Source organism: Nannospalax galili, unplaced genomic scaffold, assembly GCF_000622305.1.
Source record: "Nannospalax galili isolate Female #2095 unplaced genomic scaffold, S.galili_v1.0 scaffold63, whole genome shotgun sequence".
Classification (NCBI taxonomy): Eukaryota; Metazoa; Chordata; class Mammalia; order Rodentia; family Spalacidae; genus Nannospalax; species Nannospalax galili.
Window position 1 is genome coordinate 5,895,212 of NW_008355272.1, and position 14,228 is coordinate 5,909,439.

The following is a 14,228-nucleotide window of genomic DNA, read 5'->3' on the forward strand; positions in this document are numbered from 1 at the left end:
ACATTTCAACAGTGAAAGAATTTGCACCCAAAATTTTCTTAGTGGTGACATATTTTTATCACAGATCCAATTATTTTTCAATTATCTTAAGCTGTATTTTGCCTTAACTTTTCCATTTATTTGTTTCTGAATTTTTCCATAGAGTTATTATGTTTATCTGTCCTATTTATGTTTATAGTGTTTATTACATTAGCACTTAATGCACATAACATATTCTTGGATTTAGATGAACATTTAATTATTTTCCAGTTTTCTATGGTTTCTTCTTTGTTTTCTTTTTCTTGTCTTTAAGTTACTGTTTAAGATTATTGTTTTCTTTTCACTTTATCTACTCTTTCATGTGTGTATCAAAGAGAGAATCATAGAGTATGAGGAAGACATAAAGAAAATACGTGTGCTAAAAATTATTTTGTACATATGTTCATTGCTTTCTGTTAACTTAGTAGTCCAACTTGGGTTAGCATTGCATCGCCACCTAATACATAACATTATATCTTAATTTGATCAATATGCCCACTCACCCATACCCTTACTTATAATTTAGCTTTCATTGTTTCTATCTAAATATATTACAAATTCTATAAGGTTAATGTTATGAGCCTTGCTTTGAATAGCTCTCGGTATTCTAAAGTGATATTTTATTTTCATTCTGGTTTCTGCCATTTCTGAAATGTTATCCCACTGGTACCAGCAATGCAACTGCAGTTGTCATTGAGTCAGAAGTACAAAACCATTCAAAAGACCTAATGCACACTCAGATCTGAAAGAAAAATCATCATTGTTACAGTTTATGTCATTTCTATATATCAGATCTCCAAATGAAACCTTGGTATAAGAAAAGAGATCAGGGAATGTGGAAGAACCATCTTTTGATCTAAATGAAGGTATAAATGAACATTTCCTGTTACGTGTATTAAAATCCTGATTTGAGGCATAACCTTAATTCATCTGTTTCCTGCCAAAGCGACTGCTGAGATTTCTTCAGCAGATTTGAGATGGAAATGGCACTGTAGATGAAAAAGAAAGGTGTAGATGAACATAGAAATTTACTGGCTAAAGTGACTATAAGGTGAAAATTTTAAATTGGATGCTTGTTTGTAACAGTAACCAAAATAATCAAAACAAAAATAAAGGTCATACACATGCAATTATCATGTAAAAGAAAAGAGGTTTATCATTTCAGAGTCAAAGAAGACTCCTTTAGTAGAACATTGGCTTTTGAAGGCGCAGCCCTCAGGTTAATATATTTAACTATATAAGGAAAGATAAAGCCATTGTTTCACATTGATAAAAAGGTAATGGATACATTGGGAAATATTTCTTTGAGTGGGGAAGTATATCAGGTAAACTGAATGTTATTGATTATGCATACACCACCAAGAGAATATGGGTTGTTATTAAGTATCATACTCACACATTTCACAGGATTTTAATACATATAACTAGAAACTTGTCTTTGCACATTCAGTGGTATTTGGGTGTATAATTTAATTACACCTTTATAGGAGTCATGAAATCAGGTAGGAAAAACCAAGTTCTATATGAGAAAAGGGGAAACAGAAGAGATTTCTTCTTTGTAGTTCATGTGAATATATTTTTAGTAACACCAGAAGAATGAAAAAAGTATACCTAAGAAATGTATACAACACACACACACACACACACACACACACACACACACACCACAAAACAATGGTATTATATCTACTTAAACTGTTCTTGGTTGAGAAGGATTCATCATTTGTAAGAGATAATTGTCTTCAGGATATGTGGAGAGTTGACAGTGGGGCCAACTATCTGAATGATCTTAGTATTGAAACTTGAAAAATAAGTAAACCACAAAGAAAAATGACAGCAGGCACATTCAGAAGTCATAATGCTTGGGGTGGTGTTTGCTAAATCATCTGTATTTTTTGTAATCTTAAAATATTTAGTAACAGACAATACTGCATTTGCCATAAAGAGCAGATGAAAGTTTATGTGATGTCATAATGACTCTAATATCAAAACTTGAAAATAATACAGATAACAGGAAATACACAATGGATACATCAATGTACAACTGCTTTCTGTGTTAGTGAGTGTCATATAACAATGCATTAAAAGACTGTTGTACTTCAGTGAAAAGGGGTTTCTCCAAGAAGCACAAGATTCCTTCAATTTGTGATTGAAGCACAAAATGCATCATATTAATAAACATAGAATACATCATATTAATATCTTAAAATGTGAAGGATAATATCCTTTTTACTTTAGAAGATACCAAAAAGAAATCCCCAAATAGTTGATCCATTGCCATCCATTACTGAGTTAATAGGTAATACTCATGAAATAAACCCTTATTAGAATGGATGAAAATTTTACTGTTTAAAAATATTTTCATTAAATTTGGAGCAGATGCAAAAGATTGCTTTTAAAATATTTGAAAGATATCAAGACTAATAAAATGAAGGCCTATATAAATTTTCTAGTAATAAAAGGGAATGGATTTTGTGTGTATTCTTAATATGATATGATTTATGTAGCAAAAACTAAAAGCCAACATCATACTTAATGGCAGAAAAGTGGAACACCAGAATAATTTTCATTAAAATCGGGAATTAGGCAATATTCTTCCTCTCAACAGCTTTATGCACATTGTTTTGTAGGAGTAATGAAAGTAAATAAGAAGAACTAAGTTGCAAATATGAGAAAGGGGGAAACACAAGAGATTTCTTCTTTGAAGTTCGCGTGAATATATTTTTAAAAACCCCAGAAGAATCAAAAAAAATGAAACAACAAAATATTCAGTAAGGATGCTAATTTAAAAAATGAATATATTCACATTATAAGCTTTTGCATGCAAACCATAATCAGATTTTAAAAATATAATGGGTGAAATTATTTTATTCACATAGCAACCAAAAATAAAACCTATAAGAAATACATAAGAGTTATAGAAACAAAGTGTCAAAATATTAGGGAAAAAGTTTTCAGCAATTAAACAATATTGTTTTGGGATAGGAAATTTCTACATTTAAAATGCAGTAATCTGCCTTTTCTAAGTTAATCAGGTAAACGAAGTATTTTTTTCTACAATCTAGCAGTTAATACATACAAATCATGTTATTTCATCCCTTAGAATATGTGTGAGGTCACAAAGAAAGAAAGGCTCATATTTTGAAGTAATTTCCACAGGACTGCTATCCTATGCTCTGTCCCAAGCCCTGAGTTTCCTAGAGGTGGAGTTATTTTGCTTTCACTCATGTTCTACTTAACACTATAGTTGAGGCACTTGCTCTCAATCCCCAAACTCTTACTTGCCCTTCCACAGTAGAGGGTATAAATCTCAAAGGCATCCGATGGAGATTGGGCTAGTTATACCTCAGAGGCTGATGGAGAGTTGACTAGTCATACACATACCCTGTTTAACTAATGTCATAAGTAATACCCAGTTATTTTCTTAGAGACCTATAATCTCACAATTGGTTTATTTTAAGGTTCTTTTTAAAAATAATATTCTTATTGATTCTTTGAAATTTCATACAATGTATTTTGATCATAATTCATACCCCTTCCCTTATCTCCTCTCAGATCTACCTCTACCTCCATATCCCCCTTCACTTCATCTCCTGTATTTTTCAAAGGCATATCAAGTCTAATTTGTGTTCCCCAAATGCTCTTGGATGTGGGTCCTTCCCTTGGCCACTAGTCAACCTACACAGCCTCGTACACTTAAAACTTAGTCTTCCTCTTCCAGAAGCTATTTATTTACCAATAGTTTCACAGCTAGGAACGGACCTTCTTGCCCATCTCCCCCTCCATGCTGGGTTTTAATCTGGCTTGGTCTTGTGTGAGTTTTGTGCATGCTATCACAGTTCTGTGAGTTAATGTGGGTGATGCCCTATTGTATCCTGAAAAGTTTCTTTATCATCCACCACCTCTGATTCTTAGTCTTTCCATACCCTCTTCCACAACAATCCCTGAGCCTTCGGGAGAGAAGGTGTAATATAGACGCCCCATGTAGGGCCAGCATTCCATAATCTCTTAATATCTGGACATTTGAAAGTTATGAGTCTCTGTGTTTATTATCATCTGCTGCAAGAAACAGCTTTTCTGAAGGTGGAGAGAGTTTGGAAACATAAATGTTGTACCTTAGTTATCTGTATTTTTAAAATTTTGGCATCCATTTTAAATGTAATCTTTTTCCCTAGTTCAAATCATCTTCACTCACTGATAGCAATATTCAAATCGTGCCTTGGCTCCTTAGTACCTTGGAATTTTCCATACTGCTTTCTCTTTAATTTATTACTAAAATCAAGAAGCAACAATTTTAAATGTAGTTGACAGAAAAAATGGAGAGTTTTTAAAGATTTATTTGTGTGTGTGTGTGTGTGTGTGTGTGTGTGTGTGTGTGTGTGCAGGTATGTATGTATGCCATGCCATGTGTGTGTGGAGATGCTCCCAAAGGCATCACCTCTCCTGAAGCTGGAGTTACAGGTGATCCTGAGACACCTGGTGTGGGTTCTGGGAACTAAACTTGAGTCCTTGGGAAGAGAAAGGGAGCTCTTAACCACTGCCATCTCAACACCTCCCATCCCAAATGGATTTGAGGATCCTCTCATTGTTCCAGGCTGCAACTAACTAAGTCAATCTTCTTGTTATGATAAGATTTCTAAAACTAAATTCACGCTGTACACACCTGTGCACACACCTATACCCTTTTTGGTGCTATTTATAAGTTTAATCTCTTCATGTCAATGATCAGGAACATAAAATTCCTCCCCTCTGCTTTTTTTTTTCAACAGTTATAGGCTCTTTTTTTTTGTCTTCCCATCAGGTATTTTTGGTTACGGTATGGAATTTTGAGCTCTACATGATTCCCCTGGCTTTACTACTGCTCTTCATCCACAACTTCCTCAGACCCATGAAAGGCAAGACTGGTGGTACCCAGGAGAGCCAGGTGAGCAAAGATGCACAGAGCAAGGTCTTCCAGTTTCCTGGTGAATTGAAATAACAGCAGTCAGTAACGGTCAGGACTCAGTTATGTCCCAAGTTCACTTTGAAACTTGAGGAAATAGCCTGGTACAAGTACACAGTTTTCTGAGCAGGTATTCACTCATGTGTTACAGAATCTTCTTTTCATTGTGTCTTGTATCCCTAAGTCTCAGCTGATGTGCTCAGTATGGGAGGAGCCCTCTGGCTCTTGGCTGTCCTTTCCATCCTGGAAGTCTGTATGCCCACGTGGTTTCCTAGGGTTCCCATTAATGATCTGTTAAACCACTAGAACAAAACCTTTGGAGGTTCTGCAAGGCCCTATAGTGCACTGTAGAATTCTGTGGAAAGATGGCTCAGGCCTTTCCTTCTCTAGCCTGAAGGTCCACTGTGGTTTTTGGGGAGTGCCAGCTCTCAAGGTGCTCAGCAAATGGACAATTGCATTCTCAGGTGGCCCAAAATTTCCTCATAGTTCTCAGTCTTTTCATGTGAAAAGACACATAAACAAAGCCTTCTCTGAAGGACATCCCTTGGTGCCTATTTGTCCTCTGGCCTTTCAGACTTCACTCATCTCATCTCAACTCATAAGGTATTTTTCAGGAACTTGTATTTGTAGACTAGCTTTAATATTGAATTTTGGTATTCCTGACTTAACAAGTTTTTTTTTTTTTTAGTTAAAATTTTATACTTCATGATTCATCTTTCTAAAACTTTCCATTAGGGGCTTGAGAGATGGTTTCACAGGTTAAGAGACCTGGATGCTCTTCCAGAGGACCCATGTTCAGTTCTCACCACCCATATGAAGGTTAACAACCATCCATAAGTCTAGTTCCAAGGCATCCAATGCCCTCTTCTCACCTCCATGGACATTGATGCATGTGATGCACTTAAATGCATGCAAAACACTCAAACACATAAAATGAAAATAAATTTTTAAAAATCTATTACACTTGGAGTTGCCCCTGATCAAATGACAACCATTTATTCTATTTTACTTATATTCTCATCTTAAAAAATTCATATTTGAAAGAATGGCATGTAAGGTTTCATTTAGAGTGGAGAAAGGGTAGCAGGGTGAAAACATGCGCACGTGGCCGAGGTAGACCCTCAAGCAATTTCAGATGCTCTTCTGATTGATTAAGCTCTTTAATGTAGCAGCCATGGACATATACTAATAAGACTGAAGAACCAACTAATTTAAAATCATGTTTAAGACTTGGGTCTATTTATGGACTAGGTTTTGTAAGAATATAAACTAGAGAAAAATTTGAAGGGAAACATCTGTAATAGCAAATGATGTCAACTCACACTGTGGAAACGCTTAATCAAATTTTATTTTGTCGCATATATAGTCTACCTACTTATACTATATGTCTGTCCACATGTGTGTGTTGGGTATATGCATGCTTACAAGTGCACAGGTGTGTGTGTGTGTGTGTGTGTGTGTGTGTGTGTGTGTGTGTGTGTGTGTAGATATCTTTTCTATATAGGGATGCAAATATGCGTTGTTAAAGCCTTTTCAATTTTGAAGACATATTAAAATTCAATCTTGATAATACAGCTATGAAGGAGGCACAACCTCCCATTTTTATTTTATGCCAGGTGAAATCCAAGTTCAGAGTGACAGAGTAATGGGCCCAAAGTCACAGAGATAAACTATGCTGAAATCATGTCCCAAGCTGATGATGTCTAACTTCCCTAATTACAGTGTGTTCACTCACATGATCTGTATTCATTTCATTCCCATGAATCTATTGGCATTCATGAAACATGACCAGTCCCAGTAGCAAATAAGATAGCCCCCTTAAGGTCCATGAGTGTCACCCAAACTGCTAGCTGAAGCTTTAGAGGATCGTCAGAGGGAGGTGCTAGTTCAGTGAAGTTTCTTGGATGTTCAGAGGTTTGATGGAATACAGCAGGTACTCAGATCACTTCACAGTGACTTCTTTTAACAGAACAATATGGACTTAAAAAAAAAACTGATGGAACAGTATTAAATAGCAGCCTGAACTTTGTATTGTTAAGCAGAAAGGTAAGTGTTCAAGTTTAAAATAGACCCTGTTTTTCTAATAGTGACCATTCTTTCCCTACTCATGAACCCATCTTTTTATGTAGCAAGTGATGTTCACTTTTAGACATTGCAATTGTATGATTTTAAATGTTCCTGTTACATAGACAGGACTTCTACCTGATCTAAACCAGCCCTTTAGCAACACAGCTGGAACTCTTGGCACCTGCTCGAAAGCCGGGTACCGGTTAGTCAAGATCAGAGCCTTGAGTTTCCTTTCCTTCTCTGTTCCTTTCACACCAAACCCAAGCGAAAAAAAAAATATTAAAATGACACTACATAAAAATCTGTAACTTATTCTTAAGAATGATTATATTCAGACTAATGCATTTTCTACAGTGTAATGTTTCAGTAATGGCCCCAAAGGAAAAGAATAGTCATTATAACTATGAGATTGGTATTCTCAGCCTTAACAGTTTCATTTGTCAAAATGAAACTGTTTACAGAGACAAGTCGGTGATACAGTTTTGAAGCTGGATGCCTTCAAAGGGCACTCACCTAATACTTTATTTATATAGTTAATGACTTCATGTAGATTATGCATATTTTTATAGTATTTCCACAGTGTCTTTGAAATTTAAAATTATGATTTACAAGAGGTAATAATGAATTTAAAAACCTACTAACTTCAGTTCTGTAGAAAAACCTAAAAAAATGTGAGTTTGATTGGCATTGAGTAACGTTGAATAATGTTTTCTTAATTAATAAATTATGGGGTTTCTTTCCAGGAGAGCACAGACATAGATGAGGATGAGGAGGAGGAAGATAAGGTGAGTGCACTCATGACAGAGTCTTCCTAGGAACTGATGGCAACCAGGTTGTGTTCCCCCAGCCTGTGTCTGTTTTGACTTTTGGCGTTACAGAGTATACTAACACTTGAATTTTAAAAAGTCAATATATTACTTATTTAAAATAGTTCCTTGTTTTTTTAAACTTACATAATAGTTTTAATACATGTACATCATTTGGTGAATATGGTGATTTTAGGGTCCTAAGATTTTTGAAAATGAGGTTGAAATAAGTTAAAACACAAGAAATAACTGAAATGTTCTAAGAATCAGGATACAAGCCAAGATTATCTTTCTTCTTTGTAGGTAAAAGGTAGCCTGGGAAGTTAAGAGCAAATCAAGGGAAATGGCCGCTGCTTTCGGTTCAGGACTGCGCTGTGGGGTGGTCACCCACTTCCGAGCCTGTCACTTTCCCAGCTGCTGTTGGCAGCGTTTTCTGCTATATGTCTGTGTACATCTGTCCTTTTGCTTCTCCTGGGAGAATCTCTCAAGTCTGCTGCTTTTGTTGTCATTACACTTTCAGACAAACCTTCTGGAACAAAATGGAAATAAAAAAAAAAAAGACAGGGAAGTGCCAAATGAAATGCTTTGAGCTTAATGGACTTTCAGTTCCTTAAAACCTGGGGTGTGAGGGGCCAGGGATGATGGCATGGAGGAGGCCTGTGGGAAAGGAAGGGCAGAAAGGAGAACCTGAGGAGCCAGTGTGCAATATAAATGCCCATTGATTCAAAATTAATTCGGAGACTGGCTCCATGACACGAGAGCCTTAAATTAATTGAGTGGACCAGATGGTTTTGCCCATTTGAAGCAAATGGGTGGATTACCGAGTGAATCTTAGCTGTTGTGCAAATATGATCATTAACAGAAGAAATAGAATAGAGGATGATGTATTTTAAGAATAAATCTATGTTTTCAAAATAAAGATAGTACCAGTGCAACATTTTTCTTGAGTAATTGTTGTAATTCATATGAATTCTGAATGAAAGCATTCAATATTAAGTCATGACCAAGTTCAGTGCATGAAGTTTGACAAAAAAAATTCAAGTAGTAATTAAATGATTTTAAATTGATATGAGGTATCAGTTGCAAGGGTGGGTTCCTGTCCTGACTGACCAGTTATTAGTTGGAGTTCACATAACCCATTCTTGGAGTTTTATAAGCTCACAAACTGACTTACCAAACTCATAAATATTCATTTCTGTTTGCTGGTTTAGTATAAAGTATATAATTCAGGAACAGCCAAAGAGCAGAGATTTATGGGAGCAGGATGGGAAAGTGTGGAGCGGCCATATTCACTGTAGGCACAGTAACTCCCTACAGTCATCTACTCAGAAACCTTTGGACTTTGTTTTGGGCTTCTATTGTTGTTCATGGGGAAGCTTCTCTATGCTAAGTTGAGTTGGTAGCCATTGGTGACAGAGGAACCAGCTCTTCATTTGGGGGTTCCCATGGTAGGTATTCCCCATTGTTAGAGCTTTCCAAAAGCCACCGACTTGACTTAAACTCTGGTGTGACTGAAAGGGGCTTGTTACAAGCAGCAAAATTCTCCTTCCCCATTCTAGATTTGGAGCTATTTCATGTCTGAGAACAAAAAGAAATGTAGAAAACCTGTTCCTACTCTGCTCTCGTCACCTCCCAATTCCAAGAGCTTTGGAAGTTCCGGCCCACAGACAAGAACAAGGGCCAAATATATATATACATATATATACGTATATTATATACATATATTATATATGTGTATATATACGTATATTTATTTCTTATTTTATCATGATATCACTGTGCGTAAAATTTAAAATTTTTATAAACCAAAGCTCGAAAAATGAAGCAGATTTCTTTTTGTTCATCCAAATGTGTTTAAATGAGCCATCCATGAAAAGAGGACCTCCTTCACCCCTTAGGTACAGAACCATGTTTCCATGGCTTATACTTGGAATCCCAGTACTTGTGAGATGGAAGCAGGAGAATTGCTGTGAGTTTGAGGAAAGCCTTGGATATAGAATGAGATGCTAGCTTAAAAAATAAAAATATCTGACTAAACATAAAAGCAGTGGAATTAACAGTCAGGCACATGTGTTGTGTGAATTCTTTGCTTGTGAAGGTTAAAAACAATGGCTGCTCACTCATACTAGGGAACAAATGAAAAACCACAGGATAGTCCCATCAAAGTCACACTTGGGAAACCAATGAGTTATTGGGCTTATTTGCAAGAGCATGCGTGACCCCAGAGCAGCTATAACACTGAAAAATCCTACCTCAACATAGATGACAACTTTTGCACAGGTACACAAATGAAGTTCCCCCTCTCAGTTAACCTTCTGCAGTCTATATACTCTAGCATCCCCAGAGGCCATGAGCCATGTGTAGTAACCCACTCCTGGTCTTTAATAAGATCCTAGACTGGCTCCTATATTAGTGCAGAATCACATGCAGATGACTGGGAAGAGCAGGTAGTAGTGGTTGGATCTCAGGTGAGGGTCCCATGACCCTTCCCTTCTTTTTCTTCTCTGAGGGAATGTCACTGATCAACACACCAGATCTTGAGGGTCTCTTACAAGTAGTCACAGCTTCTCTGATGAAGATGCTGTCTGTTATGCTCAGAGAATAGCACTCTACTACAACCTGTCAAGCAACGCAGTCCAATCTTGAGTCTAGACCAGAGGGTTGCCCCGCGTGGTTTTTTTCATGAGATACCTGGGGGTCTGGAGATTGAACCACCTGTGCTGTGCTTCAAGTCTGTGGGCAAGGATGCTGTGGAGAACATCTAAAAGCAGTGCCCACAGAGATGGACCATGCTCAACTGTATCCTAGCATGGACCTACATACAATAGTTCTATCAGCCTGTTCCATGTGGAGAGGGTTGGTAGTGGGGCTCTCCTCACTCTCTCCAGGGTAACATCATTTCTGAGATGTTTCTATTAAGATATTCCAATACACATTTTTCAAAGCTTAGATATAACCATGGTATTTTGCTTCCTCAATTTTATATCTCTATGGAATATCCTAAAGGAAAGGGTCTAAAATTTAGAATAAAAAGATTTCTATTTGTGGCTTCTCTGACTAACATACCTTTCTGCTACTAGGGGAGCCTGGCATACTTTTTAATCTCTGCCCAGATCATGCCACTTTTGCTTCTGTTGGGAATTCATTAAACTAGATTTGCTAAATTTGAAATTGGACATTAAGACTTCTTGAGTGCACAGCCTCATGTGTGTCCCAATGCATCATTTCTTCTCATGATGTCCTTCTCTAAGACCTTGCCAGGCAGTGACAGGATGACTCCCCACTGCAGGGGATGCCTGAATGGTCTTCCTCACTGAGCCTAGTGGCTTCTGCTGTGTGTTAGGCCTGTCAGAACATGCCTCTGTGATGTGTAATACACCAGGGCCAAGAGGAACTATTTACAAATTATAAACATACAGCCATTCCATGCAAAACCAGAGGAGGAGAGAAACTCTTTTTCTACCCAAGCTATCTATCTTGAGAGTGACACTCCTTAATTGCCAATACCCCTTCCCAACTAATATCATCACAGATGACTGGAAGATGAAAGCCTTCCTGGGCCTCTTGGCCCAGCTTCCTCAGGAGATGAATGCATTCCCATATTCTGTCTGTCTCCAGTGCATAGACCAGGAGATGGTCTGTGGTCTGTCACACTTTTATTTGTCTAGACTGGAAACGGTTGTAAATGGTATCATTGTAGCCTGTGGCTGCTTCTTTTTGTTAAAAGCACAATGTTGTCATCTACATTAGAAACTTGATTGGATGCCACAATTTTGCCTTCTTTTCTTTTCTGATAGCACATAGATATTACAGGTAACTAGATTTGGGACTTTAAAGAAACCAACTAAACTTTGAAGAAAGAGAAATCCTTCTTTCTTATACCAAATGGTTCATGTAAGAAATTGCTTGTTACAAGTGTAGTTTTCTAGGGACCTCAGGCAAACAGATAATGACTGAGTTCAGCCAATAGCACTCAGTATTTCCTATTTGTATTAGATTCCATATGTGGAGTCCTTCCGTGTGGATCTTATTTGTACAGATGGACCGCAATGAAAATTGCATTAATTTTCTACACAGTAAAGGTCAGTAATTGAAGCATGAACCAAGAAACTATTGTGTAAAATGCTGTATCCCATATTTAGGAAAGGTCATCCAAGATAATAATATCTTGTTTTCATTGCTCAAGGTATAAATACTTTCATTTAGAGTTTCTTTCTCATTTCAGCCCAACAATTATTTACATAGAATATTCTAGCATATACTATTAACATCAGGAAGAAGGAATCATAAAGGCATGTAATTAAAATTTAAAAATTTCTGTTCATTACTACCAGAAAGACCTACTCTTACTTTTGCAGTGTAGGTTAGGTTGTTTATAACTAGACTGTCATGAGACTGGAATGGTCTCTTCGTTCAGGATCTTCAGTGAGGGCACAGCTTCCACGTGGGTGTTTATGAGAAAAGAAAAATCCTTTTATATCAGTTATGGACAAAATTCAGTGTTTATTTTCCTTTAAGAAAATGATAAATATCTAAAGATTGATTGAGGGACAGTCTATAATGAAAAGTTACAAATGAATTTTACTTGTATTATTTTTGTTTTCAAAAATGAGAATGTTGGGACTGAAGAGATGGCTCTACAGTTAAGAACATTTGCTACTGTTGCAGAGGACCTGGGTTTGTTTCTCAGCACTCACATCCTGTGGCTCACAACCATCTATAACTAAAGTCACAGGGGAACTGTTGCCCCCTTCTGGCCTCTACAGGCATTTGCACTCACATGGTGCACAGCCATACACTTAGACACACACAAACATATGTTAAAAATAAATGCATCTTGGGAGGCAGAGGCAGGTGGATCTTTGTGAATTTGAGGCTACATAGTAGTCTACATAGTGAGTTCTAGGACAGCTGGGGCTACAAGGAGACCCTGTCTCAAAAAGACAAAAAATAAATAAATAAATGAATAAATAAATATTAAAAGAAATTTAAAAAGCAGTTAAAATGCTTTCCTATTCTCCAAATTGATCTACATGTGTGACGTGCATTTGGTAGTTTCAGATTCAACTTTCACTGTCCTCTGGCTGAGGTGTCCATATCCACCATGGTTAATTTCAGGAGAGTAGAATCTTCTGTTTCCCTCATCTGGGAGTACTGTTGAGCATGGAAGACAGTAGCAGACAATCTATTCAAGAGAGGACTTCTGGTTTTTTTCCTTTGTGCCTTACAAGAAAGTTAAATATATATATGTATATATGTGTATATATATATATATATATATGTGTGTGTGTGTGTGTATGTCTGTAAATGGATCAGTGATTTTGATAATTGTTACATAAGCAGTGCTGGTTAATGATGACAAAGTGTCATATTTTTTAAGAAAATTGAAAATACATCTAAGAAGCCTCTTTGAACAGTGAACAGCAGCTGTGTTTGTGTGTGCACAAGCACACACGGCATTACAATATATTCAACCTATATGCAGTGTACGCTGCAGAGAAGCTGAATAGGGATAATTTCCAGAGAAATAAACGGTCATTCTGATGTAGGCTCTGATAATTTGATTTAATATGTGCTTTAGTGATATAGTGATTTTATTGCTATGGCTTCTACTACATTACCTTACTTTCAAGGATTTAGTAGGAGAGTGGATTGCAGCCAATTCTTAATGACCAGAATATGCCTGTTTTGAATCAGAAGAGGGTGAATTCCTGAGCTCCTAGACTCCTTTGACATATCATCTCACTCACGTTTCCTTTTTAAAAAAATCAAACCTCCATTCTTAAAAGGCTTTGGACTTTATTTCCTTCAGAAGGAATCCAAAAATGTTATTAACTGGGTCTGTGAAGTGTTATCCAAGTATCTTGCTTTTTCTCACACTGAGTGGTGTCCCTGGTACTTGTAGATCTTTTTGAGTGAGTAGTGTATGTATTGCTCTTATTTCAAACATTGTAAAGTATGACATACCAGACTGTAAATTATATGAGTCACCTATTCTCTATTAACTAACATTGTGTCTGAAATAATAGAACTCAAGAATCTGCTTTCTCAGGAGTCAGTGTTCTATCAGGGGCTTGCTTACTTTTCCATGAAGCTTAAGGTCGAATACACTAAACATTGTATCCTGATTACCTACTGGCCCTTTTTATATTTCTCTTTAACTTTTATTAGTGCGTGTCTATCTGTGACTGCCATGTGTGTGCAGGAAACCAGGATAGGATGTCAGATCCTCACTGAAACCTGAGTTACAGATAGTATTAGCCACATGATGTGGGATCTGGGAACTAAATTCATGTCTTCTGGAAGACCATTAAGCCCTCTTAACTGCTGAACCATCTCTCCAGCCCCTATTTTACTTTTTTTATAATTAGTAAATTTTCTTCTTTCATAATTTC

At 36.8% G+C, this 14,228-nt stretch overlaps 1 protein-coding gene across 2 annotated transcripts in view; it reads left to right on the forward strand.

The window, feature by feature from the left end:
* The window catches only part of Mctp2 (multiple C2 and transmembrane domain containing 2), a 235,108-nt gene that overhangs the window by 188,669 nt on the left and 32,211 nt on the right, over positions 1–14,228 (forward strand). For both annotated transcript variants that reach the window (XM_008852341.3, XM_017802990.2), the window contains 2 exons: positions 4,820–4,942; positions 7,771–7,812. In XM_008852341.3, coding sequence (XP_008850563.1) covers positions 4,820–4,942; positions 7,771–7,812 — 165 coding nt within the window. The remainder of the gene's footprint in view (positions 1–4,819; positions 4,943–7,770; positions 7,813–14,228) is intronic.